The sequence below is a fragment of the Molothrus ater genome, chromosome 3 (assembly GCF_012460135.2).
Source record: "Molothrus ater isolate BHLD 08-10-18 breed brown headed cowbird chromosome 3, BPBGC_Mater_1.1, whole genome shotgun sequence".
Taxonomy (NCBI): domain Eukaryota; kingdom Metazoa; phylum Chordata; class Aves; order Passeriformes; family Icteridae; genus Molothrus; species Molothrus ater.
The window spans coordinates 33,404,566-33,426,749 of NC_050480.2; the positions used below are offsets into that span (position 1 = coordinate 33,404,566).

General features: G+C 36.6%; 1 protein-coding gene across 1 annotated transcript in view; it reads left to right on the forward strand.

The window, feature by feature from the left end:
• Positions 1-22,184, forward strand: part of CNST (consortin, connexin sorting protein) — a 46,631-nt gene that overhangs the window by 18,922 nt on the left and 5,525 nt on the right. The window contains 8 exon segments of the mRNA XM_036380419.2: positions 1,755-1,960; positions 4,894-4,924; positions 7,425-7,511; positions 7,963-8,052; positions 8,055-8,076; positions 10,570-10,591; positions 10,764-10,860; positions 15,820-16,679. Of these exon segments, the coding sequence (XP_036236312.1) occupies positions 1,755-1,960; positions 4,894-4,924; positions 7,425-7,511; positions 7,963-8,052; positions 8,055-8,076; positions 10,570-10,591; positions 10,764-10,860; positions 15,820-16,679 (1,415 nt within the window).

Consider the following 22,184-nt stretch of genomic DNA (forward strand, 5'->3'; position numbering starts at 1 on the left):
TCTCTTGTTGCTTTTGGCCCACAGGAAACCCAAATAAATACCGGAAGATCAGACATGTGCATTAATTTTGAAAAAGCAATGTTAAGTTACACCCATATTTTTTCTGGCAGTAAGCCCTGTGAAAATAGCCACCCACAGAGATTATTAGTAGTTCTAACTTGGATAGTTTACTAAATAAAGAGTTTAAATAATCAAAAGTAAAATGGTGGAACGTTCCATGGACAAGCTAATGCCTTTCTTATGTCCTAAATCTTAAACCTGAATCATCATTATTGGGTTTCAGAGGCAATGAAATCAAAGGGGTCTGAAACAGAGTGCCCAAGCTGAGGACACAAAGGTACTTGAAGTAATGCCCTCAGCTGTCCATCTTTCAAATGATAACATGATTTCAGAAAATGTTGATTGGGGAACATTACTCATTAAAATTTGAGTTTATCAAAAGTTTATTGTGCACATTTCTGTGGCCAAATTCTCTAAATTGTTTTAAATTTGGGAATTTAAATTCCCAATTGTGGGAATCTTTTAAGTTCAGTCTTATGCAAGCGTGTGAAATTCAATATTTTATGGAGAATTAAAGAGGAGTTTATTAACTGTTGGAATCAGCTGTAGTTTTCTGGTTGCTCTGTGTTTTATAGGAAGCTGTAATTTATTGCTCTCTGATCTTTGTGAGACACTGATCCAATCAGTATATGGGTAGTTGATTTCTCTCACTGCTGCTGTTACTACTACTACTCTACACTTCTTTGTTAATCTCATTTAACATTTTCTCAAAACTATCATATTCACGATCAAAATAAATATGTTTTCATTTCTAACAATAAAATGCGGGATTTGCATCCAGAAAGATTTTTTTTTTCCTGTAATATTCTTGTAGTGTTATGCTTTACATTATTTTTCATATCTCCACCTGAATGCCTGGCTTTTTTTGACTTCTGTAAAGCTGGAGACAGGCAACAGTGAGCTGCCAGGAAATGTGCCATGGAGAACTTAGTTTTCTGTCTAGCAAGAAGTTCTGGGATCTAAATTCAGTTTACACATCCTTGTGTCATTGTTGCCAACATAGATCAGCACTACTGCCTCTTTCCCTGGACACTCAAAGAAACTATCCAGCTACACAGAGCTACATTTCCTTTTCACTCAGCAGGAAAGTCCCCTTAGACATCTCTCTCCTACAGCAGAATCCCACACTGGCATCATCTGCTTCTTTCTATCCTTTGAGATCCTGCAGTCACTGTGAGGAGCCACTGTGTTGCCATCTAAAATACAGGAATCCATTGAATTGTTCTTCCTCTCTTGTGTCTGTCCATCTCCAGGACACCTCCTTGTCTGAGGTCCTTGGCAGGAGCAAAGAGACAAACTGAAAGCCTCAGTCATGCTGCCCTCACGTACCTGCTATTTGCCCTTTCTGAGCAAAACTGCATTCGAAGCACTTTTAGGTCATCCTGGCCTCTTATTAGTAACTCTGTATAACACTTTTTAAGTGTTCTGATTTTTTTTTCCCATAAGTGAAAGCAGGGTCCCATTTAGGAGTGTACAAGTGTATCTGATGGATGTTACTTTGTTGTCGGCTAGGTGAGCTGACAGTGAGGCAGACCTGTCACAACTGATTTTGACAAGGCCAGCATTTAGTTTAGTAGCAATGTTGTTTAACATACTAGGTTTTTATTCATAACATTCATAGTGAAATTTCCTAAAAAAGCAACTCGATGTATTTTTTTTTTTAATCCTAACCTAAGTACTTGTCCTTTTTTAAGGCATTTCTACAGTGGGAGCCACAACAATCCAGGAGGAAAAACCTCTTAATACAGATACAGATTTTGTGCAGGCTGAAAGTGCTGTTGAAGCAAAGGAAAACTTTCATCCAAAAGATCAAAAGCAAACATTGCAGTCTCTTTTCTCTTTGCTCCGTGAAGAGGTTGAACAGATGGATTCAAAGATACTGCCCCTGTGTCTCCATCAGGTACTTTCGATGATTTTGAGGTGCTGCACCCAATTTTATTTTTATTTGAGACCTTTGTTCATTAGGGAAAATACACGTAAATGCAATTTATACCAGTACTCATATCTAGACGGGATACTTTGATGCATAACAGATGGTCAAGGCAAATATCTCTTCCAAGATCTTCTAATATTTCTTAAATAAAATAAATTTTAAAAATAATAATAAATTGCCTTATTAATATAATCTGTAGTTAAAGGAAACTCTTAAGGATGGGTTTCTAACTCTCCAAATGGTGAAATTCATTTGGCAGGAAGATTTAGCAAAATCACTCTTTAATCTACCTTGAATAAGGTTTGTAAGACACTGGAATAGTTACAGAACAGCCACCTAAATAAAAATTTAAGTCTGGAATTGTTTTTACCGCTGCAGACATCTTTCTAGCATAAATTTTATGCATGAATATTAAGATTCAAGGTTTTCTTTGTGTTTACCTTTATATTAGCATGTTGCCACACCTGCAAGACCAAAGGGAAGACTGTGGTTTGAAAAGCAATCTTTCTTACAAACTGGCCAGTGTGTTGCTTTTTTTTTTTTTCTGGAGGTTATGATGCACAATGAATATGTGGATAGAACTTGATGCAGTATTAATGTACAGTTCTTGTTTAGTTGTGTCAGACTAACAGCAGACTGGAAGACCTTTTGCTTGGCTGTGATATCTCTTATGGGCCATATGTTGATACTATACCTGTCTGATTTGGCTTAGCTGCATTGTCTTTATTTTGGAAGATATTCTAAATTTCTAAACTGCAATGAAATTGCTGCATTCATCTTCTTTGATACAAAAAAGCAATTTTATGGGAGAAAGAGGTTTCACTTTAGGATTGCACATTATAGATAATCCACATTTGACATGGAATTTTAAATTATTTTTCTTCATCTATGCTTGAGCGAAGATATTTGATACTGTTCCTTAACTTATGAGAAGCTTAGCTTTAGGGTTAACAACTTGTGCTTTTAGCTTCATCAAATTTGGTGGTTTTTCATGAGTCATTACAAAGGTTATTTTTGGAAAACAAGGTAGGGCAAAAACTTAAAATGCTTTACAAACATCAGGGGAAACAATTGCACATGATGGAGGTGAAATCTGTTGTTTTTTAGATGAGGAAGCCAAACCCTAAGGGGAAGAACCTTTTGAAAGTCATACAGGATTTGTGACAGAACTGAGAACAAAATCTGCATGTTCAGATTGAAATATGTATTCAAACACTCTCTCCTTTTTCCTATAAATTCTCAAGCATTTTGAATGGAGCATTTGAAAGAAAGCTGAAGGAGCTTACAAGGCCCCTAACCTGTTCCTTTAATAGAGGACGGGAGGGGGGAGGATTTTAAGTTTAGCATTACTGTAAAGTGAGTCTATTGAGAATTTTTTCCCCTTTCTAGTGAATTAACCTGTCATCTTTAGACTTTTTTTTCAGATTTCTGATGCAGCCTGACAGTAACATTAAACCAAGTCTATCAAATACTCTGCTACAACATTATTTTTCTATTCTCTATGACAAAATTCATTGTAAAATTAAGAGCTGTGTCAGATGTTCTGGAGTATTAACAGTCCATGGTGTTTGTGTTGAATATTTAAAGACTATTGGATAATAGGGGTTGTTCTAAGAGTCAACTTCTGATTAAAATAGGATGTAATTTTTTTTCCTGTCTTGAATGGGATTAATTTGATTTGTTTAGGACTTGTTAAAGAATCTAAGAGGTATTTTTATATAAAACGTAGGTAGAGCTTTGGCAACTCCAAAAATTCTTAGGAATCTATTGTGGACAGCAGACAAAATGTGCAGATAAAGAACATTAAAAGTCACTCACCCATTCTCTTTTGAAGGTACTGGACTCAGAATGGTCTAGTGGTTAGCAGTAAGGCTGGGAGCCAGGAAATACAATTTGTAATCTAGACTCCTCTTCAAGCTGCTGTCTTTTTTGAGCAATCATCTTCAGACTTCTACAAAAATGCTTATTTAAGCCCTCCATATCATGACTACTTAAATTGATATGTCCCAAAGATCTTGAGAATTTTTGAGTGCTCCCACAGAAGTCATTGGGGAATCATCTGTGAGGTGCCTCAAGCTGAATGTTCTGGTATCAGCATACCTGCAGTCCTGGACACATTTTGCAAGCTCTGCCCTTGCCTCACCATGCATGGCACATAGGAAGGCTGCCAAAATTTGCTGTCCCCAAGTTGCTGCTTATAAAGTTCACTGCTAGTGTAGAGCTCTGTGGAATACTTCTGAGGTTTATATTTTTTGTATTTCGTCACATTTACAAACAAAGATGTCATTATTCCTCAGCTTTTTAGGAAAGCCTGCACAGTTTTGTAACAAGCACAAATAAGTTATTGTTGCAACTGTCAAATATTTTTTGTTTACAGGAAAACAAAAGACTCTTCTCATCAGTCAGGAAACCTCCATTTGTGTTTTAAACCATTGCAATGTAATACTTAAGAGAGTGCAGCAATGATCTTAATTTGGTCAAACAGGAAACATTGGTCAGGCACAGAATTCAAACTTTTGAACTGGTATCAGTAAAAATAGTACTTCTATTGTAGGTAATTTTAAAACTTTCAATTAAGATAAGTAAAAATGTTTCTGAAATAATTTTTACAGTTGCAGGAACATGAAACCCTACTAAGGTTTTTTGGTTTTGTGGAATTCTGTAAATTACACAAAATTAAATCTGTTTTATGTGAGAGGATTTAATATTTCTGTGGTCTTTGATACTCTTTTAAAACCTTTTTCCTAGAATAGGAATACATGTATTTTGTCAGAACATTCATATATTACCCAAACTTCATAGGAACCTGCAAACTAGATGTTTAAATTTATGATAATAAGTTTATATTACGTCCTTGCCACTGTTACGAAAATTACAGATTTTTTTTTCCACTTTTGCAGATAGCTGAGACCTATTTTCAAGAGGAAGAATGTATCCTTTTACTTGCAGAAATTGTTGCACAGTATTGAAATAATATGGTATGATAAAACATAAAAGTCCAATGCTTTGTTGTTAACTTACATCTTGTGGGTCAGGGTTAGAAAGAAGTGAACAACCATAATTCACCAATGAGTGAATACACAATATGCTAGCAAATCTTCCTTAATCAACTGGAATGTGAGATAAGGGATAAATTCACTTCCAACAGCTGTACTAATGCATCATTAGTAGCTGGACATAAGCAACAAAGTAAGAAAACATTTTCAAAGGACTTTTGTTTTTATAAGATAATTTCTTTCTAAATATTAGTAACTGGGAAAATGGCCATTTTAGAGATAGGGTATGTATTATATCACATAGGGTACTTACAGTAATGATAAAATTGTCACAACAGTTGATTAGAATATGTAGTAAAAATGTCTAGATTGGAATAAAAATAGCAAACACCTGGAGCTGAGATCAGCAACCTGCAAACAATAGCAAAATGGTGTTTGCTAATCAGTCAAAATCATATCAAGGTAGTTTGAAAAACTGTTGTAGGAAAATATGGGTACTTGCTTCTGGGAACAGTTTAATAGTCCAGTTTATTTTGATTTGTTTCTAGATAATGCAAGTAAGTTTGGTCAAAAAATTGTAATAGTTGAACTGCTGATAATTATTCTGATATATTTCAGTAATTGTGTGATAGAATAATAATATTAAACCTCAAAGTTAAGTTAGACTTTTATAAAAGGTGGACTGGGATTTCCTCTTTGCTTCAGAGGGAAAGTGATCAGACTATAAAAAGAAGATGCCATGGTAAGCCCTTAAGGTATATGTGATTCACCAAGATGCATAATCTATTACAGAATTTGTGCATACAGATTATTTCTTTATTATGTGATTTGTACAAACAAAATACAGCAATCGGCAATTGTTTAGCAGGCTAAGTAACAAGGCATAAGAAACCTAGATAAATTATGTTAGCCTGTAGATAAAACCAGAGAGCTAACAGTTGCAGTGTTATAAAAGCAACATATAAAATAAAATATCCATCACGGTTTTAGAGGACTGTATTTTTGTTTTGGTTCTCCTAATTCAAAAGTGTCCATCATAAAATGTGAATTGCACAGCACAAATTAAAGGCATGGAAAAATTCTGTAGTAATTTATGATGCAGGAGGGATACAGTAAATTTAAAATATAAATGGCATGGTAGAAACAGTTCCTCTTTCATTGGAGTTGCTTTAATTGAAAGGCATTCTATTTAAAGCTGATCAAAGGAAATATTTTTTAATGCAATGTACACCTGATGTGTGGAATTCAACACCACTATATAATACATATTTATGAAGGATATCTCCACTGTACCTCCAGCCATCAGTTTCCTGAGGTTAATAAAGAACTTACTTGATCATGTTGCACTGTATTAATTATCCATGACAGACATTTTAATTCATCCAGTGTGGAATCTCATATTAAAAATAATTCAGGGTTTGTTGCTGTGATCCTCTAAGGCTCTCTTTGTGATCTGTAATTCTGTTTCTAATAACAGATTTCCTGAAGACGGGGAATATTCTTTCCATTAATATTGTTGTTCATAAGCCATGCTATTGCATGAAGCTAACCAGAATAAGAACTACTGGTTGTGTTTTTGTAATAATTACTCCAGTGTTTTAATTAGCATGAATAATGGAAAGTGGGTTTTCTGTATTGCTAAGAACCTCATTCACTACTGTCCTCATTGTATTGTAGAATTACATTTCAAATAGCTGATAAAACAGCTTCAAGCACCACAACTAACAACTCAGGCTTAGTGGAGCTAGCATTATCCTGACTATTGTAAAATATGTGACTTCAGTATACCTTTGTGAATATATTGATAACCCTAAGCATGGGGAGAGAGTTCTTCATATAGAAGAAAAGTGAGCAGAATCTTCAGGAAAACAAAAGGTAAACTCAGCAGTCCAACAGTGTAGTATAATGGTTGAAAAGGGGGGCAGGTATTTTTTAAAAGTTGAAGTTGGATCACTGTTTTAATACTGTCTCCAGCTGGTCAGCAGAAAGGAATCATATTTTCAGTTAGTCATGTTTATTGGCATATATTTGTATTTCTTGCGAGATAGGTGCTAGTATTTGTGTCATTGTTTTGCTTTTCATTTCCCAGAGATTTCATTTTTTTGGTAAAGTTATCAGCATAATAACATTTCAGTAATTTCTTTTCAAGAAAAATCTTCTGTTGTGCTTCAGGCACATGAGAAGAAGTAGCTGCTGAAACGAATAGGATTTTAATTTTTGAATGTTTCTCAACTTATTTTACTTCTTGCCTGCTGTTTCATGTCTGCTATTTTTTCTTTCTTGCACAGAAATCAGGATGCTAGCCATTATTCATTTTGATTCACTTATTTCAAATTTCAAGTGTGTAATTACTTCCCTTTCAAACATGATGCCAATTATAAGTCAGTCATGCCATGTGCACATATGTGTGCATTTGCCTTTAACCTCCCATTCAGATGAGAAGGCCATGAAGTTCATTCAGCTTGAACGACTTTATCATGAGCAGCTGCTTGCAAATCTTTCTTCCATACAGGAACAGTGGGGTGAGTACCAGATAAACTGATATGGTAGAAGAAAGACTTTAGTTTGTATTTCTAAGCAATACATTTCCAGGATAAAAAAGTTACATAGCAAAAGCAGCATTTATATCAGAATTTATCTGAGCTTGTTAGAAGAACAGTATTCATGCTTCGGAACTTTTTGCACGCATTTAATTATAAATGTGGAAATAGTTTGTAATTCTTTATTCTGTTAATAGAGATTTTGATCCACAGTTGTTTCAAGCTTATTTTTGGGTTAGGATTGGTGAATGTGATGTGATGATTACAAAGTGTCTTCTGAAAGAATAGGGTGCTGTTCTACATGGTCTGAAATGAGACTGTAGAACATCACAGAAAAGTTGTCAATATTTCTCCATTAATTAGTTTCACCTATTTGTGTTAAGCTACTTTTATAGTATTTTAATTAAATGTATAGTATTTTAATTTAATGTAGAAAGAAAATGGAAGACAGCAGTTCCCAGTCCAGTTACAACACTGAGGAATTCAGATAAAGAGCTGAGTGGCCAAGAACTGGAAAAGCTTACTAGGTTTGCTCTTCACATCAACAGTAAGTATAAGAAAGTATTATTACTCCTCAAATGAATATGTTACTGCAGGTGTTGTCTCCTTGCCATTACGGGTTCGAAAATAATCAGTGTCAAAATAAAAGCTGCATCACTGAGTTGGATTTGGTTATAAAGTGGTGGCTCCTACTGATACGTAACTAAAACATTTTTACCATCAGTTTTCACATTGTTTTAATATCGTTTGAGGAGTGCATGAAGACTAAATCTGAGCTTGTTTTAGCAAACCATCAGTTTTCCAGAACTGGAGTTTTGATTTTATTATTTCAACCAAAGGAAAAACTGAATAGTGTTAATTTATTAGCACTATTCATTTATTTGCAGTATTTATTAAGAAGAGAGAGACTGTAGAACTAATGATGGTATTCATGTTTAATACTTACTGGCTTAATCATTGTTTCAATATGCACATGTCCAGCATCTCACACTTCAGCACCCATACCTACCCTATAGGATTTCTTTCCCAAGTTTCACATTTTAGGACAATTCCTTAATGCTTAAAGTAGTTCTGGTCACCTCCTATTAATTTCATATCTGTTGCATTTACATGAAGCAGTGATTCTGTACTTTCCTAGCATTACAGTGTTCTGAGCAGTGAAATCTCAGTTGGTAGCTGCTTTGCCTGATCCATCAGCCTCCTGAATCAGTGTATCGCAGTACAACAAACTTGTGCCCAGGGTGCTTTTCTGGGTAGTAACATATATGGGATTGTATCCATCAGGTAGGAGGAGGAGATCTGTTCCTTCATGGATGAATGTCCTACTGTCCAGACATCAATTTTAATGCACAGATGGAAAAAATCATACGAGCTGCCACTGAAAAATGATCAGCCAAGAGCAGTAAGGAAACTAACTACATTCAAAGGCTGTGACAGGCGAGATGCTCTCAATTAGATGGGGAGAGAGAACTTTATCTAGTACTTTTGCATTGGCTTAGTCAATCTGGATATAACAAAAGCCAAAATGCTCCTGTTGCTCATAAAGAGTATTGATTTGGTTAAATCATTTTTTTTCTTCTGGGTGACGGTACCAAAGTTTGAGAACACCTCAGCTGATTGCCAGAATCCATGCAGGGATTTTTCAGGTGTACTCTGAATGCCTTTGGGAGGGAGGCCCTGGGAAGGCATCTCTGCATCCCCACAGGAAGAGGGGCAGTGAGGCACTGGAGCTGCAGGTTTGCAGCCGCAGTGCTGCTGCTGCTGCTGAGGCTGCACTGAGCGCCTGCGGCTGCCCCAGCCCACATGGCCTGCACACAACCCTGCGAGCCCACAGAAGGGCTGAGACTCAGGTCTGCTGGGATCTATGTGCTGCAATGAGCAGCACCTCCCTGGTGTCACCTGGGGGGTCACCTTGTTGAGAATAACTCTGCTTTCTCCTTCCTTTCAGTTTTGAAATGTCATTCCCCATTCTGAGAAACCCTGCAGTTTGATAAAAATTAAGGCTTGTGTTCATTTGCTGCGATCAGTGCTCTGGATGTAATACTATTACCCTTTCAAACTCTCAAGGCAAAAACCTATTTGCTTTTGTTGTTTCATATAGGGGGTTTTTCCTAAGCTTTAAACTCATTTTACTTTTTAATTGAAATTACGCTTTAATTTTTAATGAATAGCATGCAGGTCTTGGAAAATGTGAGCATTCTGCTTTTTCAGTTGAAAGTAATGTAAATTTTTCTCATACTCAAGTTTTTCACCTACATACTGGACATGTTTGCTCTTTAAATATAGTTTTGAGTGTCCTTTATTTGAATTTTAAATGGTAACATTTTAAAGACAATGTAACTTTTTGAAGTTTTTGTTAGAGAATATGAACATCAGTACTCTTCCTTTGTCTCTCCAATTTTTTTTCAGTAGCTTTAAATAAAATGCTCCACATTTTATCTTCATTGCTGTATGAAAGACTGCAAGACAGATTGTGTGTGATAAATCACATTGTGCATGAATCTGTATCCAGCTGGCAAAGTCCACACTGACTGTGAGCAGCATTGATTCACCTGTGAATCTGAATGGAGTCAGTGGGAACTGCTGTACCTTACACAACCCAGAAAATATCCCAGTCTGTGGAGAGGGAAATATGGTTTTTGGGGAGGGCATTTCACTCCTCAATCTCTTTCATTAGTGAGTCCTATTTTAAATAGTAGTAGACATCAAGTTCTTACATGATTTTTAAAGTTGGTAGAGTTTCTTCTGAGCATAACGTTTTACAGGAATGCAAATTGCTTGATATGTTGCAGTAAATTTTCTTCTGACTGCTTTCTCAGTTAGGTAGAACAATGTTAGGGCTAATTGGTCTTCTGATGATATTCATGCAAGTACAGATCTGTGCTTGAAAGTATGCTAGCAGGCTGACACTTTCAATGGACGAAATGTTCTGTGCTAATTTTAGAGAAGAGCAAAGGTTTCTAAGACTTCACTTATATTTATCATGAAGGATGTTGCTACTAGGTTATTTAATTTATTCTTTTTTTCTTTATTGCTGCAGGCCACAGGCATCCAAAAATAAGGTAAGCAGCTGTTTATTGAATTCTGCTTTGTTAAAAATTGGTAAGAAATATGTTATAAATATTAGATAAAATCTTTCAAGCTGAGAAGCTTTTTGAAGTTTGAATGTCTCAAAAAGCCACAGCATTCCTGTTTAATTCCAAAAATTACAGGTAATACTATCATATTTTACAGCTAGTAACTGCAGAAAATACATGGGAAAGCAGTTGTTTACCTCAGTTAATGGAATCCAGAACTTTAAAGGAAAGAGAAGCTACTGCTTTTAACTCAGGTATGTGTGTATGTATGTACGTGTGCATACATTTGTTTTAAATATTACACTGTAATGGTATATTCCTATAAATATAATTATGCTATTTCATTTGAAGCTACAGCATTTGTTGGATCTCAACAGAGGCACAAATGGATGATTTTTTTTTTTCTTAGCACAATGGATAAATAATGCAATTTTAATTAGTCTTCGATAGTCATAATTGTAAAGTTAATTCTAGCCTCCATGAAAAAAGTCTTCGATGTGCATGCATTTCTATTAGCTTATATAAGCTACAAAATTGTATAAAACTAGAGAGAAGATGCATCATTTGTATGCATACAAATATATACTAGGTAATCAACCTGATGACAGACATTCTGAGGTGTGGCAATGGAGTGTAGTTAACAATATTAGTAACTATTGTAAGTTACATGGAGTGTAATGATTTTGAAATGCATTTTTCTGAAGCAACACAGAAAATTATGAAGCCTTTGGGGGAATATTGAAGAGAAAAACATTCAGTTAATTGTTTTCAGTGTCATTTTCAGCCTCATTTTCCTTTTTCTGCCTTGGGGCAGGGGCCTTTTTGTTTGAGTAATTTGTTAGAATCTTTGGGTTCTTATGAAACATTTACAAATTAATGAATTGTTAAAATGGAGACAGAGTAGGAAAGAATATTGATAGACAACCAGGCTGTGCTTTATCTCTCCTCTCTCTGAGCAAAAAGTTTCTGCTATTTTGCCATATTTCAGTTGCCAAAATTGGCTTAAGCTAAGTACCTTCCCTCAAAACCAGCTAGAATTCTTCAGAAGATGAGAACTGGCCTAAGTGATCCTAGGAGGTCCCTTTCAACCTAAACTGTGCTATAAGTGTGTATCAGCCAGGATGTTCAGGAGAATCAGAAATTAATGAAGATACAGCGTCACAGTTCCTACATGTGTGGATCCTCTTTATCTCCATGCTCTTTTACCATGACCCCTATACTGCCTTTTCTCCACTTCTATTCTTGTAGCCCAACTAAACATAAAACATTAGAAACATGAAACAAACATGTTCTACGGCTCAGAAAGGAGATCAAAAGAACACAGGTGCTTTTTATTTTTGGATGGTTGGAAATTCCCATAGAAAAAAATGGTCTATTACAATTTTTCCTCTGATTTTATTCCAAGTGGAAACAAAAGCTTTCTGAAGAGCAGAACTTCTGAACATTTGAATGTTCTGAATTCAGGAACATTTGTTTCAATGTTGAAATACTCTAGTACAACATCTTAACATAATGTAGAAGGAATTAATGGTGTAAATGGATCTTTTCATGCCTTTCTCTTAATGTAAACCTTGTCAAAATATCATCCAAATCTTTGGGTTCCTGTGGAATGTTGGTAAATTGATAAAGCTATGTCATCCAATAAAAAGCAGTTCTGCTGAGAAATTTTCAGCAGTACCAAGTACTTCCAACACAAAGATAGGAATATTTCCACCCCATCTCGAGTTTAAATGGTTGAGATTTGCAAAAGATGCTTTTCACAAGATTGGTGCTTTCTTGAGGAAGCAATGAATTCTCTCCCTGGAGAGTGTGAGCAGCTGCTGAAGCAGCACGTGGTCATTGGCTGCTGCTGCCCTTCAGTGTCAGTGCATTGGTACCATGGGGATGAATGGGTTTGGTTGCAGACAGAAGGATTTGGGTAGGGAAGGCATCAGTGTGAACCAGCACAGAAATTTGACAACGGTGATTCATAGTCTGAAATATTGTTCATGTAACAAGCTGTGCCTGAGTGATCCAGCTCAGGACTAGAAGCAATATGACCACTTGGGACTGGTTCTTGATTTTGCCTGAACCCCAGCAGAATCCTTTATTATAGTAAACATACAGTTCCTAATATTTAACCTTTTCAGCAGTAGCCCAAATGCATGGGCCTTCTCACCGAAAATTTAGAATGCTTGACTTCTGCATTTTAGGTGTTTTTTTCTTTACCAAAAAAAAGAAAAATGAAATGAAAAATGAGAAGTAAACATGTCAAGTTTTACTTTTCTTATACATTTATCCACCAAACCACAGGAAGAACTACTTAACTCATTTAGCTGCTTGCAGTAGAAGTCTGGCTTACAGTAAGACAGGAAAAGGAAACTCTCATGTATTTTGAGAACTAGCCTTCATATGGATCCATATATAATAAGAATTTATGTAGCAATTATCAGTAAGAATATATAAAATGCATTGTAGCAATATCTATATTGCATTGCACTATAGTAGCATCTTTGAAGTAAAATCAAACTTGCCTGGTAATCTGAAGCAAAAATTACTCCACTGATCTTCTGAGGTATATGGGAACATAGTTTGAGCCTCTGTAGGCAGTTGATTCTAAGAATTCACAATTCCTCTCTCCTGAGGCTACAGCAAGTGACAAAAAGCTTTATAAGAAGTCCTCCAGTTAGGGTTCCTGGGGCAGTACCTAATTAGATTTCTGCCCTTCTGAGCAAGGGTTGTGAATGGTCTGTTCTATTACCTTTTACTGTCTGGCAGATTTTCACTCTGAATCTACCAACAGAGAGAATTTGGCCCTTAATACTGTGTGTGAATATTAAAAGATGAGATTTGATACATCCTTTTCCCATGAATTTCTTCAGCTTCTGACTGAAAGCAGAAATTTAATAGCTTTTAGTGTTAACTAAAGATAAATTAATGTGTTTCATGGAACTTCCTAATGAAATACTGAATTTAACAAAACCCTTAGCATAAGTTTGCAGTGTGTACATATAGTTTAGACTCATTTCCAGGATGGGGAAGAAGTGTTTATACCTTGTTTTCTTTTAGGTTCTATAGGATTTGCTTTTAATTGGGAAGAAGGACAAAGATGGAGAAGTGAATTCTCCATTGGTAGATTACTGCAGATCAGTACTCTGTCTGCTAGGCTGTCCTGGATTAACAGGACAAAGTGGTGCCTACAGGTTCCTGTGATGAGCAAACCAAGGTTGATTGTAATGCAGCTCTGTCAGAGGGAAAAGAAACCATGTTTTAAATTACCATAGGTGCTTTTGTTGCTAAAAAATTTTCTGTAGACACTTTGTTGTACCTCTGTCAGTCAGGCAAAAATTACTGCCCCTGGTGGGTATGTCTTCAGTTGACTTAGTGTTGGCAAAGGCATCTTTTCTAATTAAGTATGTCTTAACTTGCCCTCAGTCTGTAGTGGGCATGGGTTGCCTGAAGTAGTTGTAAATATTGAACACTGCTGAAAACTTGATGTGAATGATCATTGCATCCCAGTTCTTGTACATCTGTGGTTAGATAACAATGCTGGGATTATTTATTACTTCCTTAGGAACAGTGCCCTGAGCTCAAGGGACACCTTTCACCGTAAAGAATCTGATTTAATTTCCAATTCCATTTAATCTTTGTTGCAGTTGGGGCTGCCAGCAAAGATGCCTGTTGTAATGTGGATGTATCCACTAGGAAAAATTGACAGATGGTAACAAAATCTTGTACCAATAATCCAGGCTGTGTTTGAACTCATGACCTGTATGTGAAGGGCTCAGTATCCCATTACAAATCCCTTGAGCTATCTACTCATCTGTGTCTAATTTTTAAAAAGTCCCCGTCTCACACCTATTCTTTCAGTGTTTTACAGAAGTTAGGTTACTTGTACTCTTTCTTTCAGTTAATGTCATTCTGATGTTTTTTCCACATTTTGATTTGCTTGGATATTCTCTTTTTCAATTTTAAAGTCTGTCTTTTCTGTGCTGCCTTGCATTTCATTATCCATTAAAAGGGGTAGAGTTTGGAATTTAATAAAGTTGTTCAGTACAATGAATTAATGCAAACCTTTAATGAATATGACTATTTTGTGTAACAAGTTCAGGAAATTGCTCACATTTTAAGAGAGATTTTAACAGGTGAGGAAGAATAAAATTGGCATGGAGAACTCAGTTAAGAAGGGCATTGTTTGATATCTTTATTAATCTGTTCATAAGACCTTTCTGCTCTTCACTATGACCAAAAAATGAAAATAAGTGTTTTCTAAAGTTACTAATTTGTTGATGAGGGTATTGCTGTCCTACTACTATAACATAGTCTTAACATAGTTTTTATTGAAGTATGGAATAAAAGGCAGTTTCTTTCCTAGCTAGTTTACTTTGGTATTTTAATTCTTAACAGCCCCTTTCTCTCTTTTTAAGGCTAAAAACAGAGGTTTGGCTTTCTTGTAATGATGAATACCTAATTATTTCATAGGTAATTTGGGCTAAGCATCTACTCCTTCATCAGCAGATCATGCCAAGAGTAGGTGAATTCACAAGCTATGTAGAACTCTTTGTGTGTCTCTGAAATATCAGATAAGAAAAAAAAATTCATATGTATTGTAAATATGAATACAGAAATAAGTTGCATCAAATTACATTTTTAATGTGTCAGCTTAGTGATCCAAAAAGCAGCATCTTTTTATGCTGTCCATTTATGGGAAATGTAATTTCTATTTAGTTTAGTGTTAACCAAAGGAGCTATTGATCTGCAAATTTAAAATTTATTAAATTAGTATAATTGCAACTTCTTTAAAGGAAATGCAGACATCTCTCTAGGTGATAGATACACTGGCATCAAGGTACAGTTTTCTGTAATTAAGTGCATTTGTCTGAACTCCAGGCCTCCATGAGATGACTCATGTAAAATATCCATTAGAGGAAAAGTGACTGCTCAGAAAGATACTTGCTTACATATTGGGAGTAGCTTTTTGCAGCAGGACACTGAATCACGTGCTTTACCTGCAAGAACGTGTGCAAATACTTTTTTTTTTTTCCTGAATCAGGAGTCAGAGACTACTAACAAGTTATCCTGACTGGAGCATAAAATACCTACCTGCCCTTTATGGGAGAGCATTTTGAAGCATTAGGTTACAATGTTATCAAATCACAGTATACTCTTTCCCCCCTGGGCTGATGCTTTGAATCATTTAAAAACTCTGGAACTGTTTTTCCTATTGCACTTAGGTACTGAAACTTGTCCTGGCATTGCACCAAAGAAAGAAGATAAACAGCTGAGCACTGTTTGCCCAGGTGAAAACAGAACTGAGAGACAGACAGAGGCATCAAGTGTTCGGGTAGCTGCAGGAAAGGACCACATGGAGGAGCAGCACTGCAGTGCTGAATCAACGCTGGAGCCACACACCCAGTCCACAGGGACAGGGGGCAGGCCTTCCTCGGGCTGTTTATCATCTGGGGATGCTGGTAGAGATAACAGCCTGCAGCTGAGGGAAAGACAGCTCTCCAAGGATGCAGTGGAAATAGAAGGGGCTGGGGAGCCTGGAGTGAAACTCCCTGTTGAGCCAATGGTAGATGCTTTGGCTTTAACAGATGATGATTATATGCCTACTGATTTGGTTCCTTCTGATAAAGATGTGCCAGCTAATAGAAGTCTGCTCAGATCAAAACATGCTGCTGGGTCTTCAGAAATTCCTAGTGGCCAGCTTGGAAATAGTGATTTAAAGCAGCAACAGATACAGCCTGATGATGATGATGATGAACAGTCTTCATGGGACAGAACTGCCTCAGATGAATGCTCTGGGTGTAAGGAAGTGTCTGAGCATGAGAGTGCTGCCCATTCACGGGTGTGCAAGGAAATAGGACAGAAGGAGAAGGTCAATAATGAACAAGAAGACTTATTTCTGAGATTTTTGAATGGAAACATAATAGACACTGAAGAATCTGCAGACTTAGCAAACCAAGAGGACTTTGACGCTGTTCCAGATATTTCACCTGAACGAGCATCTTATAACTCCCTGGAAGCTTTGTCACTAGATGACAGCTTTTCTTCTCTTGATGAACTTACAAGAAGGATAGAGATTACTGAGGTAAATATTGTAAATCCTATCAAGTCTTTCATGTTTTTCTCAGTTAAAATATTTTAGATATTGCCAGATTCAAAATGTGTTAAATATTCCTTTATGTATTGCTTTTTCAAATCTGAAATCTATACATATTTAATTGTTCTGAGTTACTCAGAAAAAAGTTTTGTTTTGCCTCTCTGTCTCCTTTTTGACCAGCAGTGCACTGTTTTAAAAATAAGATTGATCTTATACATGAGTGTGATACCAGGGGGAGTTTAATTTTTTTTTTTATTCTGACAGAGACTGTTAAGAGGTGTTCTCACAATTCCTGTTAAATCAAATTTTGTGTCAGAAATCTACATAATGCCTATGATGTATCATCATTCATTTCTATGCATAGAACAAAGTTTGCTTTTTTGTGCTTATTCCATGGAAGTGAGAACTACATATATATAAATTCTGTATATGAATAAATGGGTTTCTGATTTTGTCAAGTTAGGTAGAGTTGTTGTTCAACCCAAGCTAAGAAAGAGCTTCTAACCCTGAACCCACCTGATAGGCCTGTAACAAGGGTGAATGCTTCATAAGCTAAATTGCTCTTCTGAAAATAGAGATTTATTGCTTTGGGACTTTTTTAGAGAGTGTAATGGCAACATCTTTGCTTTATTTCTTTTCTGGTTTTGCTGCATTTGTATCCTTAAGAGCTTTTTTTTTAAGTTAAAAAAGAGTGTATTGTGAAATGATGTTATTTCAGATGCTGGAGGGGGCAGGCTTGTATGAAGGTATCTTCTTAGTTCATGTCTATTTTTAAGATCTTTAACAATAGACTATCCCCTTGGCAATAAGGTTACAGTATTTCTCTATAGATCAAGCTAATGCACAGAGACCAAGAACCCCACAATTGCTCAAGAACAGTGGCCAAGCAGGGAACTAAATACTGGAGATCAATGCTGATGTTATTACATGTTTGGTGAAGTCTCCAGAGGTGAAAAGAGAGTATGTGGTTTTCCTCCCCACCTAAAGAATTTCTTACATCCTTTCCAAGATCATGCCTCTTGTCTTTTTGTGGGCTCTCAGGAATTATGCCACATACCAGGACTGACAGCCATGTGCACAAAGCTGTACACAAACAGATGTGGAAACCCACATACATGTTAATACATGTATCCCAAATTTTCGTAATTGGCTTGTGTTCACTTAGAGGGCGGTTTTGAAAAAGAGCATTTTGTTGACAGTCTGTGCCAAGTCTGAATACTTGTATAACAAAAGAGTAATTTAAGTATCATCCCTCCGCATTAAATTTCTTTTGAGCCCACTGAAAGTGCTGCATTTTAGCAGAGGAGTACTGTTCTTTTTCACATAGATATAGCCTAAATTAATCCAATAGCATCTATTTTTAAATAGCTGTGTTTGTGCCATTTGTGTTTCAGAGGATGGGGTAGGAAGCAGCATATTGATACTGTTAGAAAAATTATGCTTGTATTGATTGTCCCATGTGACTGATGATGATGCTTTACAGGGCATCCAATTTCAATTCCAGTTTGCTCTCCTGATGCTGGGACTGCCAGTACTCTGATGGCAGAGTTGAGTCTCTTGAGAGGAAAAAGTACTTTTTTCCATAGTGCTTTTTCTGGCCATGTAAGGCATCATGTTGGCTGCACTGGTGAGAGTCCCCTTGGATCATTCTTAGCAAGAGGCCCAAGTTTTGTGTGAGGCAGGGGCTTAAATGGGAGAAGGGCAGAAGGATTAACGTCAGTAGCAATTAGAATTTGTCATAGGCAGCATCTGGGGTTGTTTTGCAATACTTGGGATTTCTAGGTGCCACAGGGTGAGGTAAGGACAGCACACCAGCTTCTATTGTTTCATTATACACTTATAGGATGCCTTTCCAGTTAATCTTACCACCCATCAGTCGCCTAGGGGTTGTTTTTCAGAAGTGATGAGCACCCACAGCTTTCTTGGAAGACACATTTGAAAGAGTTTGGCACCCCTGAGAAAGCAGCATTGTTAACTTGGGTTCATTGATTCTGTTTCAGTGCCAAAATGAGATTGCGCTGAAGTTTTGACGAGCAGATGGAATCTTTGTACCCAGCTGTAACACTTCTTCCTTTCTTGTCCTCTTGAAGGCTTTGAAATTGCATTGTTCAGGCCATGGCAATCTAAGAAGATAATAGTGTTTTCATACACTGGTTGTTAATGAGTATCTAGAAAATGCAGTGGTAGCCACATGAGTGAAATTAAATGAATCACATGAAATGTACCAATGTTTCAGTAAAAAAGAAAAAAATAATCAATTTGACTGTGATAAAACTTGTCACGAAGTAAGTGTTTCCAAAACTGCCACAAACAAATTAGAATGGAAGGTGGAAGTAAAGATAATTTTGAAATAGACAAAACCCATATGGGAGGATAAAATTTCAGTAATGTTCTTCAACTGACATGTAATAATAATTTATTGAAGATGGAGAAAGGTAAATACTTGTGTAGTATTTAAAGTGAGGAAGTTTTGCTTGGCTCCATCCAATCATCTCATGCAGTTTTCTAACTTAGATACTTTGTCACTTGCTTTTAGTTTATCATTTACAATAACTAATTACAAGAGTGAAAATTCACCAAAATCTGACTCTGGATTTAAATAGTTGCAAAACTGAAGTAGTAGTTTTCATATTGCACCGGCCCTTTTACTGAGTATTTCTTCACTAGTACAAACCATGTACAACAAATGATGGAAATTATGCAAATGATGGAAAACCACAGGCATTTTGTAGAAACAAGATTCATACAGCTAACAAAGAACTTTGAAGCACAGTCAGAAGCTGGCAACAACAGATATTAGAAGTATGTAGCTCTTCTTAAATATCTTTGCTATCATTTCTCTGAGAATGAAATGACACGCCAGTGGCAAAACAAATTGTAACCTCTATAAAGTTGCATTTTGCTATATAAAATAAAAGGTTGTACCATAAGCTTTCTATGTGAGAGACAGTTAGGGAAGTGAGTAAAATCTTAAAGTTTTTCCTTATTAGAAAATTATAATTGGGAAATTCTTTTTAGAAAGCAAAGATAGTGAGACTGTCTACCAGAACAGAAAGCTTTTGGATGGCAATTTGTATACCAAGAAATGAAGTCTTCACTAGGTTTGGAGGCAATGTTTTGGATCCTCTATTCTCTTGTATGGCTTGGGTTCTATGGCTTTGAGTTTGCAAGAGCTGTGCTCCCAGGTGAAGTGCTTACATGGTGTCAGGTATCTGTTGCTGTATAAAGCAGCTCAGGTACATGCATGGCAAGTGTCTCAGCAGGAAATATAGTTACCCTCAGTAGCTGGGGTGTGAATACTGAACCTGCTAAGTCAGCTCTCTTTCAAACTCAAATTACTTACCTAATGTATTTTACTAGCAAAGGGGTTTGTCTGCTGGTTTTACTGTATCACAGGGCACTCTTGGGTTTTGTCATTTTGGGGATTACTGCTTTAAAAAAATCTGGTATTGCTTGTAATAAAACTGCAGTCCTTTGCCATGTAACTGAATAAGGAATACAGCCCACAGAAGAATACACAAACCTTCTTGAGTAGTTTTCTGCATTCAGACCAAACTACTTCATACAATGAGCTTTTCTTCCTAGTTCCCAGTTTGTAGTGCCTCCATTTTGGGGTTTTTATTTATGTCTACATGCTGCAACTAATTCTAAGTGTGAAGTTCAGTATGTTCTCTGCTCAGAACTTGAATTACAAGGCTGTATTTTCTTAGTTTTGTCCAGTATGTTTGTAAGTATACACACATCATATTTGTTGAAAATAAGCACAGTATAAGAAGCTTTTTGATATTTTATTACCAAATTGTGTTTAAACAGAGAAAAGACAGGTAGTTTAATTAGTTTATTTCTTCTAATTTTGCAACCTGGTTATTAAAATTTATCTGAAAAGTGTGAAACTTTTGATTGAAGCAAATTCACTTATTAATGGTGGGGAAAGAGAAAAGCTTTACTTAACAGAGTTTCAATTAACAGTCATTGCTGCTTTCCTTTTTGCCTTCTTGGTGAAAATGCTACCACAAACCTGCCTGCCACTTTCAGTTCCTGTACAGTGACTGTAAAAACTCCTGTCAAAAGATTTTGTGAAGGCCAGCAGAGCTAAGTACACTCAGTTACATAGATGCTCCAAGACCATCTTCTGTTAATTATCCAGCTTAGAATTAAGAAAATAATCTGATGTTTCAATAGGCTCCTTTATGCAGCTCTTTCATGTAGGAGCTGTTTGCAGGGCAGTCTGGTGCAAGCCTGCATTTTTCTGCCTGTGATTCAAATCAAGCCTCTGCTTGACTTGTGGTCAACTGTATTAACCACAGTTCCCTCATTAACTTCCAGTTTAAATAGTGTATTCTGCCTTTTTTAATTCCCCCTGCCTCCTAAAGAGTAGAATGTAGAACTTTGTCTTGTGTGGCAGCTAAGTCCTTCTCCTTGGATGTTTAATTATTGGGAGATGGATCTAATAGAATCACTTTGTGTATTGTAGACAAAGATAAAAATCCTTAAATGTATAGCTCATAAAATTCAAAGGCAGATAAAGTATAATCATGCCATGGAGCTGAGTCAGGAGAGGTTTAGGTTGTGTATCAGGAAAAGCTTCTTCACCCAGAGGATGGTTGGGCACTGGAACAGCTCCCCAGGGAAGTGGTCACAGCACCAGCCTGGTAGAGCCCAAGAAGTGTTTGGACAAAGCTCTGAGGGACAGGGTGTGACTCTAGGGGTGCCCTGTGCGGGACTAAGAGTTGGGCTCGATGATCCTTGTGAGTCCCTTCCAGCTCAACATATTCCATGATTCTATTCTAGGGACTAATTACATATCATGTAAAGGGGCCATTTTTCAAAATTCGGTTTATGGCTTTTGTTGAAATAGGGAAGTAACACTAGCCACACTGATTTTTGTTGCAAAATCAAAAGCATTTGCTCCCTCTTTTTAAGCAAAAGAAGATGTTCAGAATAGAGAAACCTGTGCTGTGTCACATTAGTTCTTTATATATTTAAAGTAAATCCTGAAATGTATCCATGTAGGCTGACAGGGAAAGTAAATGAACCTCATTGTAGCAAGTCTTTCCTCCAGAAAGCCTTTTATGTAACTGTAATTACTGCAACACATTTCCACATAATCCTGTCAAGGATAGCCCTCTGGTTTTAAGCTTGGAGAAGACACAAGTTTGTGACACTGTCATTCAGAAACTACCAAGAGCCAACAGACAAAAGGAAGTGCCTCAGGTTGCAGTGATGACTTGCAGAACAGACCACCACTTCTAATCTTAGGGCAGACTGGTAGGAATGCCCTTCGTTTCTGGGTGACATTCCCACCTTGTGCAGTCCAAGCCACTTGGGAATAATCATGCCTGGCAACAGCCAGCCTGCTGTGTGGGTGGTGTGGGAGGAGCAATTGATCCTCTTTATGAAAGCAATGCTGTAAGCAGAAGCTTAAAATAATCTACTCTACTAAAGGATATCATTTCATCTCTACCCTTCCAAACAAATAAGTCAAATTACAGC